This window comes from Falco biarmicus, chromosome 1, assembly GCF_023638135.1.
Source record: "Falco biarmicus isolate bFalBia1 chromosome 1, bFalBia1.pri, whole genome shotgun sequence".
Lineage (NCBI taxonomy): Eukaryota > Metazoa > Chordata > Aves > Falconiformes > Falconidae > Falco > Falco biarmicus.
Window position 1 is genome coordinate 42,647,359 of NC_079288.1, and position 17,892 is coordinate 42,665,250.

Sequence of the window (17,892 nt, forward strand, 5' to 3'; positions counted from 1 at the left end):
CTGACCAACAGAACTAATTTCTGAAAATCCTCGAAGGGTAAAAACACAAGGAAATCAAGGACTTCATCCTGTATTTACTGAAGCCACTAGCACCATTTCTTATTAACTTTAATGGCCAAAAGGAGAACAATCAATTGCATTAGTTGCCTATATGTACATTACTAAAGCATAAAAATAATATTGAAATCATTATTCTAGAAAAATTAAAGACAGTGGCGTTATCTATCTAACCATGCAGTAGGAAAATATGTATTGCTACATGTGACCTCAAGGGAGTTAAACCAGTTTCTGCTTGCTTCTTAGCTGTATGCATTTGAAAATTTAAAATTAATTTATTACACTTTGGTTAATGTACAAATTCCCCCCAAAATAAATGTTAACAAGTCCTCAATAATTCTGATAAGTATCATGAATTCAACTCACTGGTTGGCAAATAAGAAATTACAGAATAACAGTCAGCATTGTGGTACAGGACAATTTTGTTTGTAATTTATCAACTGAGTAAGATCACATTTACCACAGCTTATCTTTAAAAACAGTGTTTTCAAAACATTTTTCACTATTAAAATATTAGAGACAAGTGTTTCAAACAGCAACTAGTATTGAATTCCTTCATTTTCCACAAAGCGATTTTGAGGAGTTTACCCACAGGCCTACCTTTCTTCAGTTTAAGGTTCCCCAATCTAAGCCTTGAGATGACAAATGACATAGGGCCTAAAAAAAAAATAGCTCTTTCCCATGAAAAGTTAACATCAGATAATGTATTTCTGATACCATTTGCAATTTTCTTTTCAGCAAAAGAACAATCAAATGAGACTAGTTAAAAACAAGGATGCTAAATCTGGGTATCATCTTCTAATAAAATGGACTAAAAGCAGCAAACCACGTAGGAAACTGATGTAAGATTTTAAAGCTCCAATATTTTTTCAGTCAATCACGACAGGAGTCTTCTTTAATAAAACCTCCCTCAGAAAAAGGCATCTCAGAAAAGTAGTCAATCTACTGTGCTACTGTTCTACTAAGAACCACAAGGCATATGAGAAGGTAAGGTTGTTAAAAAGCTATAACTAACCTTTCCAACAACATAACACTAATCCTAATCCTACAAAGCTCTAAACTTCCACAAAGCATACATTCCCTTGTAAGAAAGCAGAAAGATTTTCAGGTTGCCATTTTGTATTACAACCACAGTGAGTGACTTATACTAAAAAGCAAGAACTAAATATCACACCACCTCATATATCCTTACTTAAATATTAAACAAAACTAAAGAGCAACAACAACAAAAAAGCATTCACATTTTTTCCTGAACAATTTCTCCTTAATTCAGTGGTGCATTTTTAAAACCTCTCATGGTAACACAACAGATAATCAAGTCCTTTTCTCACTAACAGTGTATACACATATATTACAAACACAAATGCACACGTACCTGACAGTTGTCGTTGCTCTCTTTTTGAAGGAAGAACTGTTTTTTAAATTCATAGTAAGCATTATACTGGTGCCATGGTTGCAGGAACTCAAATCTGTTAAAAGAAAACTGAATATATGAAAATGCACAAGAGCATAACAAATACCAACAACCCTTTGCCATCTAATTTTCTTTAGCAAATGGTACACTATTTTATGTTTGGAAGCATTGTAACTTATGCCTAAACTTCCAGAGGATATGCATTCAGAGCAGGCTTTCTAAGAGACGCTTTTGTTTATATTGGTTGTTTTGAGGATTTGGGCAATAACGCTTTGGCAGTACCATTAAACAGGTCCCTGAATTTCAATTAAAAAAAAAGAAGAAAAAAAGACAGTACTCCTCTTCTTGAGACCCACATGTCCCGGTAATAATCTTTTCAAATGAAAACCTCAGCTTTAAAAATAGAAGTTAAAATAATGTCTTCTCTTACCTGAGATCATTCTTGGCACGAACACTGGTTTCAAATTTTATTCCATTCCTAGCAACATACTCAGCTAGCTTATCAATAACAGGTTGGATATCTGGGGGTGGAGGTATAATGGCAACCACTGGAGCAATTGTGCTGAAAACATCAGAAGTATGTAAATTTTATAAACAGAACACAAATATTTTTCAGACACTTGCTTTAACAAAAAAAATATGTTACTTAGAAGTTTGCTTTCTGGGTTCATTATGCAGTTAAAATTACTTGATTTTCCATCATGCAAAGACTTCATAGTAGCTGAGTAACAATAACCATGTACAGTATCAAAGACCAAAGTGGAGGGAATCAGAGCTGTATAACCACTGGCGAACGCTACTGAGGAATCACCAATAACAGCACCCTTACTAAACACTCGATACTGAAGAGCAGCAAAGACACCCCTCCAACCAACAAGCAAATCTATATGCGGTACCTTGTAGATGTTGTGGCAGAAGACAACCCATTGCTACTATCGGTTGTGTCTGGGGGAGGCGGAGGTGTTGTACCAGGGGGTGGAGGTACTGTTGCTACCCCTGTAGTGCTTGATACAGTCACCCCTGCAGGCAATGCATTGTAGTAGGTGGCAACATCTATTCCTGGAGGTGGAGGTGCGAGGCAATAGGTTCCATCAGGTAGCATATAGTAACTGTAATACATGGCTGCCACAGTTGCTATAAAAAGACATATTTAAGAACCATGTTCTAATTAGAAGAAAAAGACCCAATTAAAAAGAACGATATTGCATTAGTACAAACACATTGAGAATGCAGATTCACACAACACACCAAGAAATGGTGTCTATTTTCTTGTGTAAAAAACCCAAAGACAACGACAAATGCTCATATTAAAACACTTAGAATGAATAAGAAATATGTAGATTAAGGGACATAATCAGAACATACTAAAGGTCAGCTAGAAACCAAATAGGTAACAATGAATGAATGAAGTGAACCAGAGAAGGTCTATTAAAAAATGACCTAATATGAAATCATTCCTCCTAATACAATTCACCTCTGGCAGTTTAACTCAGGTAAAACTATGCACGCATTAAGAAAAAAATGTGCATATATACAAAATTAACATCAAGAAATTAAACTACTAGCATCACTATTAAACCACTACATCATCATACACATATACCTACTTACTGAAACCTCAAAAAGTAGACAAGTTTTGTAATTTAACACCAATACAATGAACAACCAATCTAAGCAAGTTTTCCACACTAGAGGCTTCTCCAGTTCTAAATATGTATTTCTTGAGAGTGCAAAGGCATATGGCTTGCTTTCTTTAAGAACAATACATTATAATACTTTAATAAGCTTAATGCTTTTAAACAGCAGTTACTTCTTGTAAATACAAAGATTTTCTGCAGAAAGACGTACAAACTAAAGCATTCAGGTAAAATATTTCAAAGGATTTACAGTAAGAGTTTACATTTCTGGAGGCAAAGCTTAATCAGTGCATTAGTTTATAATGAATTATCCTCTTAAAAGTTTCCTAAGCATTCCTGTGTGGCAGTATTTACTTTCTTCTAAGAATAAGTTATCTATAAGGAGAGCAGAATAAAGGTCTGTTAAGTTTTAAAGACAGGGAGAGAAACTACAAACTTAACTTGTGTTGCTAGTAAATTATAACCTCCCAGTTTGCATCATATATATTCAGATTTAAGTCTGACAAAAGTAATCAGAAAACTGACAAGCATTATTCTGGAGATACTTATTCTGAGTATAGTCTTTCTTGAAATAACCAGTAATTTTCCACTTTCTCCACAGAAACATTATTTCAGTTTTGTTAAGATTCTCTCAAGGTTCACTTTTAAATAAAAATTACTTCCATGCATATTCCTCTCCACATATTACACCCTGACGCCTGTAATCTTAAGGTGATATTTATATACTGCAACAACTTTACTACAAAAACAAAACCACCACCACCACCACCTTGAATTAACACTACTCATTACCAACAAATTTATAATATCCTGAAACCCTACGGTAGCGAGCACTGCAGTGTAACTTTTCTTATAGCTCAATAATATCAAATTATAAGTCCCATAAATGAAAGGCCAAGTTTCATTTCTATACTTAAGGAAACAAGGACTTTCAGAATCCTGCAATTTGAAAAGTCAGAGGCATATAAACCCAAATAAGTTTGACTTCACCTTTTTGATTAACAGAAGTTACAGTGAAGCTGCTTAATTGCTTTAAGCAGCTTCAAAGATAATGGAAACCAGAGACATCCACAAAATTTAAGATAAAGGTGCTAAAGATTCCATAGCAAGGTTGATTCTTAAAAGAAGTTATACACAGGACAGTATTTACATTTATCTGAAATGGTTCAAGAGAAATCCAAGATTAAAGATTTAATAATAATTTGGAGATAGGAGAAAGTCTTGGTATTTCACTATCAGACACAGAAAAAGCAGTTGACCACACAACTGTCCACATCACTCACTCACAATGTAAATATGTTACCACTTTTCTTTTAAGGAAAAAACCAACAGAGTAACAAATCCTTTTTAAAGGATGGCCCTCTGTAGCTATGGAACTTAAAAGTTAGTACTCCCTCTCAGATATTGTAGTGAGTTCTGTAATTTTAAAAGATCAATTTTTAACCATGAATCTTGCATATTCCTTAATTTTATTCTACGTTACACGTTTTCTACATACAGCATTGCACTGGTACACAAAATAAAAGGCAAAATAGTGAAAAATCATGGGAATTGGCTGTATAATAAAAGACTTATTTACCATAAAACTAATTCCAGCTTTAGAACAGAATATTCTACTAAAACCTGGTTTTATCACTTCAGCAAGATTCTTCAATTTACACTATTTTACCTTTGCAGATTTTTCTTCTCCATCTGCATTTTGCTTAATATAGTAAGCTTTTTTTTAGGGGAATCTCATTAATTACTTTATAGGACAGATTTATACTCAACAGTGAAGGCATTCGTTAAGCTTCATTAATAGAAACTGATGGAAGTTATCAAAAAATATTAAAGGTATTGTGCTAACCATTCTCAGAGACTGGAGACTTGGCCTCCTGCCTGCCCACCCCCTCCACCCCATTTCTGTTTTTCCTAAGCAGCTAACAATTCGACAGATACTTGGGAAGAATGCACTTTCAACAATTCAGGAGATTGAAGAAGAAGAAATACCAGTTATGAATGACCAAGTATGAAGCTAATGTATTTTCTTCCCACCAGCATCTACATACAATTCATCACAACACATCACCAGCTGCCTAATCACAATGCACTTACAATCAGAAGAATATTCTGCTTGTGATGTCTGTACAGCTGCCCCATCTGTTGACTGTGGTGTAGATGAGTTATTATCTGATTGCGCTTTGCGCACTAGTGCTGCAAGTGGATGATCAGGGTCTACTACCTTCAAAGGCTGTAAACATTTTGAGAATAGAAAGATTAAAATTTGAACTATGTATTTAAAGCATGATAGCATCAACCTGATTTGGAAAGCAAGTTTATCTAAGTTAATACACAACAATAATATTGTCCAAACACTGAAGTTACCATTTTTGTAGCGCTCACAGCAGAATCAACAACTACTTTAAAAATTAGTGGAAAACAAAAATATACTTTAAAGTGAACAGAAATTCATGACATCAAAAAAAAAGTGGGTATTACTCTTATTCATTTACCGCCAATGCTGGGACACAGGCACAGAACCTGACTTGTCTAATTATCAGACAGCAACACTGCCATTCCTCTGAAAGTCTCATATATGTACAATCATCAGTTATTCCATTATTCCATCACTGATCAAACTCAGAAAATAAAAACAACAAATCCAGCTACATTTACATTTAATGAATATTACATTCTGCTGAAATATTATTCGCTGAAACTATTACTTCATGTCAACATTTTATCTACTAAAATCTGAAAAGAAAACATTCTCAGCTTATATACAGAAGGCATTAAATATCTTAATCTTTCCAGCTTCGATACAGGTTTTGTGGGGGAAATCCTTGAGCGATGCCCTCAATACCAAAGGGCATCAAAAACAGAAATATAATTCTTTACAAATGGAAAAACAATTTATGTACTAGAAAAAAGGTAACTTGGCAGTTAACAAAACAAACTTAAATTACCAAGACAGAGTGGAAATAAAATCAAACCAACTTTGTTAGCAGAAAATCTTAACATTTGCATGTTAGAATTTCTGTGCTCATGAATCAGATGTTTTACACTGTAGAAAGTAATTTTATTAGGGTTGAGTACCTTCATGAGCTCTTCAAGCCTACTGCACTTTTTAGATGCAAAGAGACTTGGATGCAGATAATTTCCATCATCATCGTCATCGTCATCATCTTCTTCCTCAGATTTGACTCTCGAGTCTAAACAGAAGCAGTGTCTAAGTTTTATTTGGGTTTGCTATGAATTTGTGTTGGGAGGGAAAGTTGGTACAGGATAAGCATGCATTCTTAAGAAACTACTGTTTTCATAAACGTGCTTATTGACAAAAACATACATATAAGAAGATACTGCTAGTCATCAATAAAACTAAAGCTTAAGTGCACAGACCAACCCTCTGCTGAACTCGAGCTATGCAAGTATTTCTAAAAGCTTCAGGATCATAGCAGCTCTTGTATCTGAAAGCTTCCCAAAACAGTATTTTATTTTAAGAATCTCCTCCAATTTAAGCAAAATTTTGAATCACCACATCCATCTCAGCTGCAGGATAACTGCACTGCTATTGCAACACACCAAAACGATGTGGCTATTTTACAAAAAAAGACCAGTGCATGTTTCAATGATTCACATCCTGAAACCATCCATTTGACAAGCAACAACTTACGTTTCTTCTCGTCCGCTTTATTTTCAGAAGGAGCAGCATATCGTCCCTCTTTCATAGCCTTCTGAATGAATTTGTAGTAGGGATTGAGGTAGTGATCAAATCGCAAGAAGTCAAACTGGGAGTTGCGTGCTTGCTTGGCTTTCAGCATAATCTCAAACTGTGCTCCCTGCTTGCAGACAAAGTTTGCAGTTCGTTCTATAATTGCATGCATTTTTGCTGTTGGTGGCTGTGGGAGTAAAATAACATATATTTGTATTTTCATAAGCAGCTTGTGAAGCGTGTTAGAACTCCAGAGGGAATTAGAAAGAGCAGTAGTTCCCTGCCCCTCTTCTCCGCTTTCTCTAGCTACTCATTTTCATAATCAATTTCAACTAGTGAAAGCTTATCAGCACTAAAAGAAAAACAAACGGTCCTGATCTTCCCTAGCTGCTCTTTCATTTCCTTTTGCAAGATCTTCTCCCATCTGCACAACTATTTTTGCCACTGCACACCAAACTGTAAAGGGGAACAAATCCTGTCTGCGTTTGATGCAGCACAAAAATTATTTTAAGCCAGGATCATTCCATAGCCATACAGAGGCTTCTGGTGCAAGACAAGAGACGAGTTTCTTGAGGCAGCAGTGCCAACTTAAAGTGGCCCTACTATACAATACCTCAAGGTGCTCCGAAGACTCAACTTGTATAGTCTTCTTCCCAACAGCTGTCTTTTATTCTGTTATCACTAAATGTGCAAATATTGTTTCCTAACTAGAAAACCTTGTTACTACACATTTGCCTAGAAGGAACATGTTGCATCTTAAGACCAACATAAGAATTGTAATTCCTATGTGCTGTCACATTCCCATAAAGAGCCATTGAACACTTCAGCAATAAAAAGAAAATTAATACAGTCAAGCAGCATCCATGCATTTCCACTCTGAAATCTCATCTAAGGAGCACTGTTGTATCAAACCCAAGAAGTGAAAAGAGCAAGAATATAGTTAAAGAATGAACCTTGCCATTCGCTGTCTTTAATTTCATACTCAGATAGCTCTGTTTTGTCTTGTGCTCAATAAACTGTAGAAACACATACTCTGTGTGCCTATAAAGATTTAAGTATCACATTAACGATTAGTTTTAGCTCTTCATTTTTATTGGTCTAGGTACAGAAGTATGTTGCAAACCTCAGGAAACCTTTTTCAGAAGATTGGAAGCACATGAGACAGTGGTGTTCTATTCAGGGGAAAAAATATCTGAATGTGATCAAGCAGCACACTGTTAGCTGATTGGATCCCCTTCTAGAGGAACATTTTCAATATGGAAAATAATTAGTTATTCCAAGTTTTAATTGTCCCTGTAAAGTACTACCAAAGACTATTTTAATTAGAGGCAATAAAGTTCTCCATAAACTAAAAACATTCTGTGCATTGCCAGTTTCACTATTCAATAATGTATCAAGTTTTCTCTTTCTACAGTTCTTACGCAGAAACACAAAATACATTTAAGGCTGAGAGATTCACAAAGCTGCAAATCAGCAAGGAAGCTCAAAAAAGACTGTATCTGAAATTACTATCTGGTCTTGAATTTGAAACTGAGATCACTGTAAGCTCTGGAAAACAGGCACTATAAATAATAACAATAATATGATTTTAATTGACTTCTAAGATTACCAGCACCACTGATCTACAAAACTTCAGAAAAATTTACAAAGTGAAAAACATTAAATGACAGACATGCAGATACTCCAGTTTGCTGTTTAATAAAGACACTAACCATTTTAACTGAGAACTGTTAGAACTTCTGAAAGTAACAGTACTTGCCAGAGCAGAGAAAAAACCCTTCTGAAAAATACCCCAATGACATAAGTGCTATCATCTAGTCAGATATTCTGTTCCAATCTTTAATTGGTATAGTAATTAGATGTTTTTCATGACCAAGTCTGCCTTCCTTCAAGTTAGGCAACTATCCTCCAATCTTCAGTAAGCCTGGAAAGTAAGTCTTATGTTGCTTTTCAATATTCTCATCTGGAGAAAACAAAGCGATTTTCAATCTCTCCTTGTAAATTTAACTGATTATTTCCTCTTGCAGCCCATTTCTGTTCACTTCTTAAAATGCAACGATCAAGAACAGTCATCTTCGCCCATAATCCTTACATCAACAGTTTTAAGCAGTGGAAGAACTCCTGCATCCTTGACACAACTCTTGTATTTTAAGTTCCTGAGTGACATTACTGCTGCAGTTGGAGTTGCCATACACTGAACATTCTATTGCTCACTAGAGCCTCTGGATCTGTTTTGCAGTAGTACTGCCTAGGTACTTACGTCATCATTTCACATTTGCAGTTTGGATTGCTTTGTATTACAGGAACCATTTTATATCTGTCTTTATCGAACTGCACCTTGCAGACTGTGAATAAAGTCTCCAAGTTAGCAAGCTGATTCTCAAAGTTCATCTTATTTCCACTGCACTGCAGTTTCTTCCCCAAAATCATTCAGAGTCCACAAGTGTCCTTCCCCTGACATGACCATCAACAAGTGCCGTGTCTTTTAACTTGAACGTTAATTAGCAATAAATTCAGGAGAGACCTAGAACACCACCCTGGTAGTTCCACAGATCAGCCACGTATTACACCTTTTCCAATCACTTGTGTATCAACATAATGGCAACAGAATTTCTGATTTATTTCTCTCTCTCTCTCTCCTCCTCTCTTTTTTTTTTTAATGGGTAGAGTGAGTAGTTTTTATTAAACATGCCTGTAAAACCCCACCAATAATTTACCAGACTTCTATCCTTCACAGTAATTGAACTACAAAATACAGAATACATACATTCAATAGGAAAACCGACTGACAACATTCAGTTGAACTGAACAACAATTCAAGGCTGACAAAAAAAAAATTCTCACAATTCCAAATCCAAGGTGAAGTATACCCTGTTTTCAGGGCTGCTGTCTAGATTTATTTTTTTTTAAATCAAAACCAAGTGTGTCCACATTTCCTTTCTGTTCATTTGAACATACTAGAGTTCAATAGCTGATGAATTACTTCAGTAAGCCCCACACTACATTCTGCAACTTACATGTAAAATATACCTTAAGTTTCAGAACAAAATTCAAGCAAAGCAGCTATCTAAACCAGCAAACATTCTTTCACCAGCAGTTACTTTTTGGAAACAGCATTCAAATGCTAAATAACCAGCTTCTCACTGAGCACTCAATGTTCTAACTCCAAGACTAAAGTAGAACTCATAATTTAAAGGCAATATTGTATAAAAATCTTCCCTGAACTCAAAAGTAGGTTTGTAAGCACTTCACTAACAAAATATATTGTAAGATTGTAAGGAAAAGTAGAGGAAGTAAAATTATAACAAGTTGTGCATTACATTTGTTATATAGCTCTTATTTCATATTAAAACCAGAACAGGATAAACATTTTCAATTAAAAGCCAATGAAGCAGAAAAACTCTTACACAAATACCCTGTGTTCACTATTAGTTATCCTAACAGAGTGCTTTGAAGCTTTACTGGTTGAGGTTATGAAGTTGAGAAGGCAGCCCAAATATAAATTAACACTTTCACCACCGCAATACAGGAGAAAAGAGTACTATCCAGTTTCCCAGTATCTTTTAGGAAACTTGAAATAAATTTAAAATCCTCATGGTTACAACTGTACTTAAGCAGGCAACTGTTCAGCTCCCTTCAAGAAAAATACACGTTTCAATTAAGTTTACAATTTACTATGTAGAAAATTCTCACAACATCACATGAAAGAGCGAGCTTCTACATGCTTATCCTTTCAAGTTATTTCAGAATTTGCTAGAAATAAACTATTGCTTTTCTTCTTGAATAGGCTAGTCTTAAACACAGTCTTTATATCAGATCACTTCCTACCCCCTTCAGATTGGGACTCAGTTAAAAAGAATCCAGAAAAAAATTTTGAACAAAAGCAATCATTTGGTTTGATGGTCCTTTACTTTTGGAATGTCAACCTTGACATCTCAGTAAGTATTCATTCCAAGAACACCTGCCTTTTTTCTGCATTACCTAAAATAATATCACAAGTGATACTGAATGCACTCACTATGAGACTGGAATAATTTCAGTGTGAAAAACTGTTCTATCAAGAGAGTTGATAGCGTTCTATCAAGAGAGTTTATAGAAATTAAGAATTCAAGAAAGAACACCTAGAAAACTAACAGAAACATAAGTGGCGCTAAATGTACACACATACCAGCTCCACATCAGAAGGTACGTTCAGTCCTGGAGGGGCAACAAAAGGTTCTTCATTTTCTTCTACATTTTCTGTCTGAGCTGTTTCTACAAGACATGACAGAATAAAATACTATAGGACAAAATACATCAAGTACCCAAGTGCTAATAAAAATTTGTTTTAAAAAAAGTACATCTAAAAGGATATGCAATCAAGAAATTTACCAAATGAAACTATAACCACATAAGATCCAGGCTAAACAGGCCCAGCTCCCTCAGCCTTTCCCCACCAGGGAGATGCTCCAGCCCCATCATCTGTGTAGTCCTCCGCTGGACCCTCTCCAGCAGCTCCCTGTCTCTCTTGCACTGGGGAGCCCAGCACTGGACACAGCACTCCAGATGTGCCTCACCAGGGCAGAGCAGAGGGGGGGGATCACCCCCCTGACCTGCTGGCCACGCTCCTCCTCATGCCTCGCCAGGACCCCACTGGTCCCTTGGGCACACTGCTGGCCCACGGGCAACCTGCTGCCCACCAGAGCTTCCAGGTCCCTCTCTGCAGAGCTGCCTCCCAGCAGGCCAGCCCCAGCCTGTGCTGGTGCATGGGGTTGTTCCTCCCCAGGGGCAGGACCTTACACTTTCCTTTGCTGAACTTTATTAGGTTGCTCTCCACCCAACTCACCAGCCTGTCCAGGTCTTGCTGAACGGCAGCACACGCTTCTGTTGTACTTTCGCATCATCAGCAAACTTGCTGAGGGTACACAGTGTCCCTTCATCCAGGTCACTGATGAGTAAGTTGAACAGGACTGGACCTAGTACTGACCCCTGGGATAAATCAGGAGCGACAGACCTCCAGGTACTCTGTGCCACTGATCACAGCCCTCTGAGCTCTACCATCCAGCCAGTTGTCAATCCACCTCACTGTCTACTCCTCCAACCCATACTTGGTCAGTTTACCTATGAGCATGTTATGGGAGACAGTGTCAAAAGCCCTGCTGACGTCAAGGCAGACAATATGCACCACACTCCCTTTGTCTACCCAGACAGTCCTTCCACCATAGAAGGCTATTAGGTTGGTCAGGCACGATTCCCCCTTGATGACTCCATGTTGACTACTCCTGATAAACTTCTTTTCCTGCACATGCTTAGAGATGACATCCAGGATGAGCTGTTCCATCACCTTTCCAGGGATGGAGGTGAGGCTGACTGGCCTGCAGTTTCCTGGGCCCTCCTTCTTGCCCTTTTTGAAGACTGGAGTGACACTGCCTTTCCTCCAGTCTTTAGGCACCTCTCCTGTCCTCCATGACCTTTCAAAGATGACACAGAGCGGCTTAGCAATAATATTTGCCAGCTCCCTTAGCACTCAGGTGCATCCCGTCGGGGCCCATGGATTTGTGGGGGTCAAGTTTGCCTAAATGATCTCTAACACAATCCTCCTTGACCAAGGGAAAGTCTCCAGGCTTTCTTGCCTCTAGGGCCTGGGATTCCTGCGGGCTGGCCTTAGCATTAAAGACTGAAGCAAAGAAGGCATTCAGTAATTCCACCTCCTCTGTATCCTTTGTCACCAGGGCACCCACCTCACCCAGCAGCATATTATTCTATAAATCTCATCATTCTTGGTAAGAAAAACAAAAGTGAGGCAAGCCAGACACAACTTGAATGCAGTTCTCTTATCAAATGAAGCGGGACTTTTTATTTATTCCTTATATAATTGATCAAAGGTAGATTCTGTAACATTATGGCACATTGTCACAGTCTTGCAAAGGCTTCCTACAATACAGACAGCCTTTAAGGTTTGACAGATTCCAGTTTTAGTGACCAACAGAGAGAGGGCATTCACCTTTTTAATCACTATGCAGTAGAGAAAGACAGGGGAGCAAAAGTACAAACATGTTCTTCACTATCACCTCCAATTTTTCAGTAGGCTTTTCCCTCTATATACGCAGATCCACACAACATGAAATACACCCCTATGACAAGAAACACTCAAAAAACGTGCTGTAGCAGCATTTAAGCACATCAAGAGCAAAGTCTGCAAAAACTCAGTAACGCAGTTCCATAAAAACTTTCCTGAAATGCTTCAAGATTTTTAACTTGCATTTTAATGTAACACACATTTTCAACCTTCAACTGCAAGTGAGAGACAGGGGTGCTATGTTCTTCATCTCAATTAACCCCTCCTGTTTTTACCCCTTACCTCTTTGTTTTGCAGGCTGATGCTCCTCCTCCTCAGTGGGTTCTGAAGGGTCATAATAATCACTTCCATAACGGAATCCCACTGCATTATAGGTACCATCCTCTGCCAAAGCTTCACTCAGTCTTTTATATTCCTCCTCTTGAACAAAAATGCAATTACCGATCATTAGAACACATTTAAAAGCTAATTTATTTTTTTTTTAAAGTATAATGTATCTTACTTTAGTTTTTAAATGAGAAGTTTTCATCTAATCGTTTTAGCTTTGATTTAAAACTGAATAGAAAAAGACAGCATGTACATATGCTGACCACTTCTTCCTGAAGAGATAAAGGCTGCGGGTTAAACATTCTAATGTAATTATGCATACAAAAGCACAGAATTTCATTTAAGAACACTAAAAATGAAGCAGAATGTGTTTATTTGGGGGGGGTTGGGTCTGAAATCCCAGTCTGCCCTCAGAATCTGGCCAATTTCTCTGTTGATCTATTTTTAAACTATCCTGAGGTCCTCTCACATACGCAAAGACTCCTGTTTTTCGAATCCACTGGGTACTGTCAAGATAACATCAGAAAAAGAGAGTATAAAATTAGGAGTAAATTTAATTTCATAATTATTTATTTAAACATGTGCTAAACTCGGGAAGTTTCCTTGAGCAATACCTTGCCTCGCCTCCTCCTCAAGCAAGTCCGTATGCAAGGCTAAATACCTCTCTTCATCACAGAGGGCTTCTATTCTAGCTTCCTCTTCAGACAATTGATAATCTCTGTTCCACGTGGAATATTCAGCATCATATTCAGAAAGGTCATGTAGGTGACCACGCCCATCGTACCTGCAAGATGAAACAGCTGGTCAATGCAAAAAACTTAGGGCTTGTGTTTATGCGACTACTTAAATACTTACCCATTAAAAATGAAAAAAAAAACCACAAACTTATACATTAAAGCATACTTCCTTTTAGAAGTTACGTTTAATTTTGCTAATCATTTGTCACCAACTACTGAAAATTTGTTTAATAGTCTACATTCCTCTCAAATAATAAATTATTACAATTAAAGGCAAAGGTATCCTTTAATAGTTTAAGTGGGATCCATTTCCTTAACAGCTCTTACCGTACGTGCTTCAACCAACCAATCAATGTCACTTGCAAAATACGTTTTTCTGCAAAGTCAAATAGCTTACATTCACACAAACCCGAATACATAAATACCTATCCGTAAGAACCAAACGGTCGAAATTTCCTCGCTTCTTTCTGCTAGTCCCGAACTCTCAGGAGATATCTTCACCATAGAAACTTGCGTCCATTGGAGGTAAAATCATGGCTAGGCTCGGCCCCTAGCCATTTGGCTGAGGAAATAAGTTCTGGGTTATGTGATAGAGAGACACACATACATAGGAACAGTAACATATACATGCAATTTAAGGAGGTTCACCGTAAAAACGGCAAAGATCAATGACGTACAGTTCCTTTCTACTATGCAGAAATAATCTTATTTGCAGGAAAAGCACTGCATTGGGATAATGTTTATGCATCAGTAAGAGAAACTGATTAAAAAGTAAAGTGACAGTAAACTCGACTCCGCTGAGGTGTCTTCCCACACACAACTCTTGACTTGTGCCAACTTGCTAGACCAAAACCAAAGAAAGTAAGTAGTCTCATAGCAAAAAGTTAATGAAACACGTAGGTCTGGTTAATCAAGTTCTGTCCACAGGCAAACTTCAACCCATGTCTTCTCATAGCAATACGCTTTTCTTAAAATGGTGAAAATGAGGACTTCCTGCTGCTGGAGATGAAAAGAATCTAAGCTTCCAAAGCAGTTTATAAGATTAGTAATTGCAAGCTACCTTAACTTACAAATGTAATGTTATTTAGATTTTTCCATATTATATGCACATACATGCACATACTTAGGTTTTGCTCCCCGCAATTTCTGTAACACCTGTAAATTGGGTTACTGCTGCACAGGACCACAAAAATAGCCTGTACCTATTAATGAATTCTGTCACGAAAGTGATCTGGATTAGAAGTGTGCATTGTAACACTTCTATTTTCATATAAGAAAGAAATTAAATACAGCTACAAATATTTATGGTAGCTTTTTTCATGTCTTTGCGTTTATTCTTATTTAAGAAATTAATTTTAATCATAAAAATCATTAAAGGCATAAACCCCAAAGTAGCGCAAGGGCATTTCTTTCTTTTCCAGTCTTATGGAAAGAAATGGAAAGACCTCCCCTTACTGATAGTAGTTCCAAGCCAAACACAGTTGTTAAATCAAAGCAAGAAAAATCATGTATAGCACCAAAGCAATGATGAAATTGAGGGAACAAATATCTATAGTATGTCATGTGATCCTTTTCAAACCAAAATCCTTCCATCTTTCCCACTGAGGTTTTCAGGGTCAGCCATAACTCTTAAATTGCACTTTCAGCGCTCCACTCAAATATATCCAACCTGACCTCCCATTTTCCCCCCTCCCCAGGAAAACGTTCAGACAATTTATTCTGAATGAATTTATTTCTAAATCCCACCCTGCAGTGCTGAAAAAACTTAAGAGACCAGAAGAAACATCAACACAGATTCTGTTATCCTCTCTGGCCATGAACCTGTGGCTACTGCAAAACAACCAAAACCGCCACCTCAACATAAAATTTGAAAAGCAAGCACCCAAAATCAAAGCCATTCTGCCTAAGACAGTGAATCACGGCACACGGAAAAAGTTATTAGGTCAAGAACTGCTTTTGGGGTATCCCACTAACGGCCTGCAGCCAGATTACATAGGAGAAATAAGAAAAGTCCATTTCCCCTAAGGTGGATAAATAACCTTCCACTCCGCACATCGCTTAAGTTCTCACTTACAGAGCGTTATAAAGTGCCTAACAAGCATTCCCATGCAATAAGGCTCCCTTGGTTTCCAAGTGAGAAAAGATGATGTTTCTGGTTTGCATTGAAAAGGAATAGATCATTCCCACTCTCCACTCCACCCTATAAACCCTACCCTGACAAGTGGAGCGGAAAGACCCACACACACAGACTGCCAGAAGGAGAGGAACCTCCCAACACTGCCAGAGCGGGGAACCCCAAGTTCCCGCTGCCAGGGGGGCGGCCCTGCAGCGTTACAAAAGCAGCACTGGAAGCACTCTACCAGGAGGAGCTGCCCTCCAACTCTGCCACTGAAGAAGATCCCCACACGTCTGCCAGAGAAAGCCCTTTGTTCATCCCCCGCCCTCACCTGCCCACAGCACAAGGGGAGGAACAGAAAGAGGCTATAACAGGAGATCTCGCAGCAGTCTGGGGGTTGTGTTACACCGACCTATCGATCATGATCTTGGGGTCTCCCATCCAAGGAATAAGATGTCGCCCCTGCTCCTGGTACTGAGCCTTCTCATCATCTCGAAACAGCTTGCAGGCATAGCCGAACACCAGCAGCTCCACACGGCTATTCCCACCTCCACCTCCTCCTCCACCTCCTCCGGGGGGCCCGGGGACCGCTCCCCCGCCTGACAACAACATTAGGGGCGGCGGGCCTGCTTCTTCTGCAGTCCGTCGAGAACCTCCGACCCCTCCGTACATCACCAGGGGATGCAGCGAGGAGGAGGAAACTCGCAGTAACAACGACTGTCCGAGAAGCGAGTCCCCCAGAAGGCCGGGCCCGCACTAAACTCTCCAGCTCCAGAGCACCACAGTCGCCATCACCTGAAACAAAATGGCGAGCCTTCCGCTTCCGCTAGCGGAGCGGAGGCTCGGCTGGCTTCCGGCACCGCGCAGATTCGCCCTCGGTTTCGGGAGCCTGAGGGCGACGTGAAAGGGCGGCGCGGCTCCGCGTCCCGGCGGGGCAGGCGGCGGCCAGCGACAACAGCCGGGCAACACGGAGGGGCTGTGACGCCACGGGTGTGACGAAAGTGCGGAACGCAGGAACGGGGCGGAGCCGGGGGGCGGGGCGGAGCGGGGGGGCGGGGCGGAGCCGGGGGGGCGGGGCGGAGCCGGGGGGGCGGGGCGGAGCCGGGGGGGCGGGGCGGCCCCTCTGAGGCGGTCAGCGTGCCTGAGCAGGACCGCGGCGGGCTCGCTGCAGCCTCGGGGCTGGTGAGGGGCCTCGGGCGCTTTCCCCGCTAAAATGCCTATGTGGAACTTTAAAAAAGGAGGGAGGGGCCGGAGGCTCTGCGCAGGGTAGGGAGTCGTGGCTTCCGACGTTTGTCGCGCTGCTGAGGGGCCCCACAGGGGCCTGATGGCGGGAGTTGCCGGTGAGGCGGGCGGCGATGGAGCCCAAGGAGACGGAGGCGCCCGGCCCGCCCGAGGAGGCGCCCGGCGGCGTTCCCCTCAGGCCGCGCCTGGGGAGCTCGTTGGGAGAGGGCCCGGTCAGCCAAGGCGGGAGGGCTGAAGTGCTAAGGAAAGTTTTTTCCAAAAAATTTATAAAATTTTTCTTTGCTAAAATTGTGTACTCTGGACTGAAATTCTCAGTATCATTTACCTCAGATTTAGGATTTTCATCACTCTTTATGGAAGTGTAAAGAACCATTTTGTGTGGTGTATAATACAGGTCTGTCAGGAAGCCCCTGTGGGAGCGAGGCCAGCGCCCTGGTGATGGGGGGTTTGGGCACCCGTAAATACAGGCAGAGCTGCCGGGGGTTTTGTGGGCAACTTACTGGTATCATTGTATACAAAGGAACAAAATATGTGAAGTAGCATGAGAAAAGTCATGCGCAAGCACTGGAAAAGAGATTAATAGCTTGTGTTAGCATTTAGAAATACCTGCTAC

General features: G+C 39.7%; 1 protein-coding gene across 5 annotated transcripts in view; it reads right to left on the reverse strand.

Moving 5' to 3' along the window:
- Positions 1 to 16,995, reverse strand: part of SFSWAP (splicing factor SWAP) — a 49,372-nt gene extending 32,377 nt beyond the window's left edge. Inside the window, exons 1-10 of one of the 5 annotated variants that reach the window (XM_056326941.1) lie at positions 16,450 to 16,992; positions 13,799 to 13,968; positions 13,140 to 13,277; positions 10,968 to 11,053; positions 6,761 to 6,986; positions 6,184 to 6,299; positions 5,203 to 5,338; positions 2,368 to 2,605; positions 1,902 to 2,033; positions 1,433 to 1,526 (exon numbers count right to left, since the gene is read on the reverse strand). In XM_056326941.1, coding sequence (XP_056182916.1) covers positions 1,433 to 1,526; positions 1,902 to 2,033; positions 2,368 to 2,605; positions 5,203 to 5,338; positions 6,184 to 6,299; positions 6,761 to 6,986; positions 10,968 to 11,053; positions 13,140 to 13,277; positions 13,799 to 13,968; positions 16,450 to 16,709 — 1,596 coding nt within the window. In that variant the 5' untranslated portion in view covers positions 16,710 to 16,992. Of the gene's footprint in view, positions 1 to 1,432; positions 1,527 to 1,901; positions 2,034 to 2,367; positions 2,606 to 5,202; positions 5,339 to 6,183; positions 6,300 to 6,760; positions 6,987 to 10,967; positions 11,054 to 13,139; positions 13,278 to 13,798 lie in introns of all 5 variants that reach the window. The other 4 variants (XM_056326942.1, XM_056326943.1, XM_056326948.1 and 1 more) reach the window with 4 other exon arrangements.
- Positions 16,996 to 17,892: the final 897 nt, after the last annotated feature.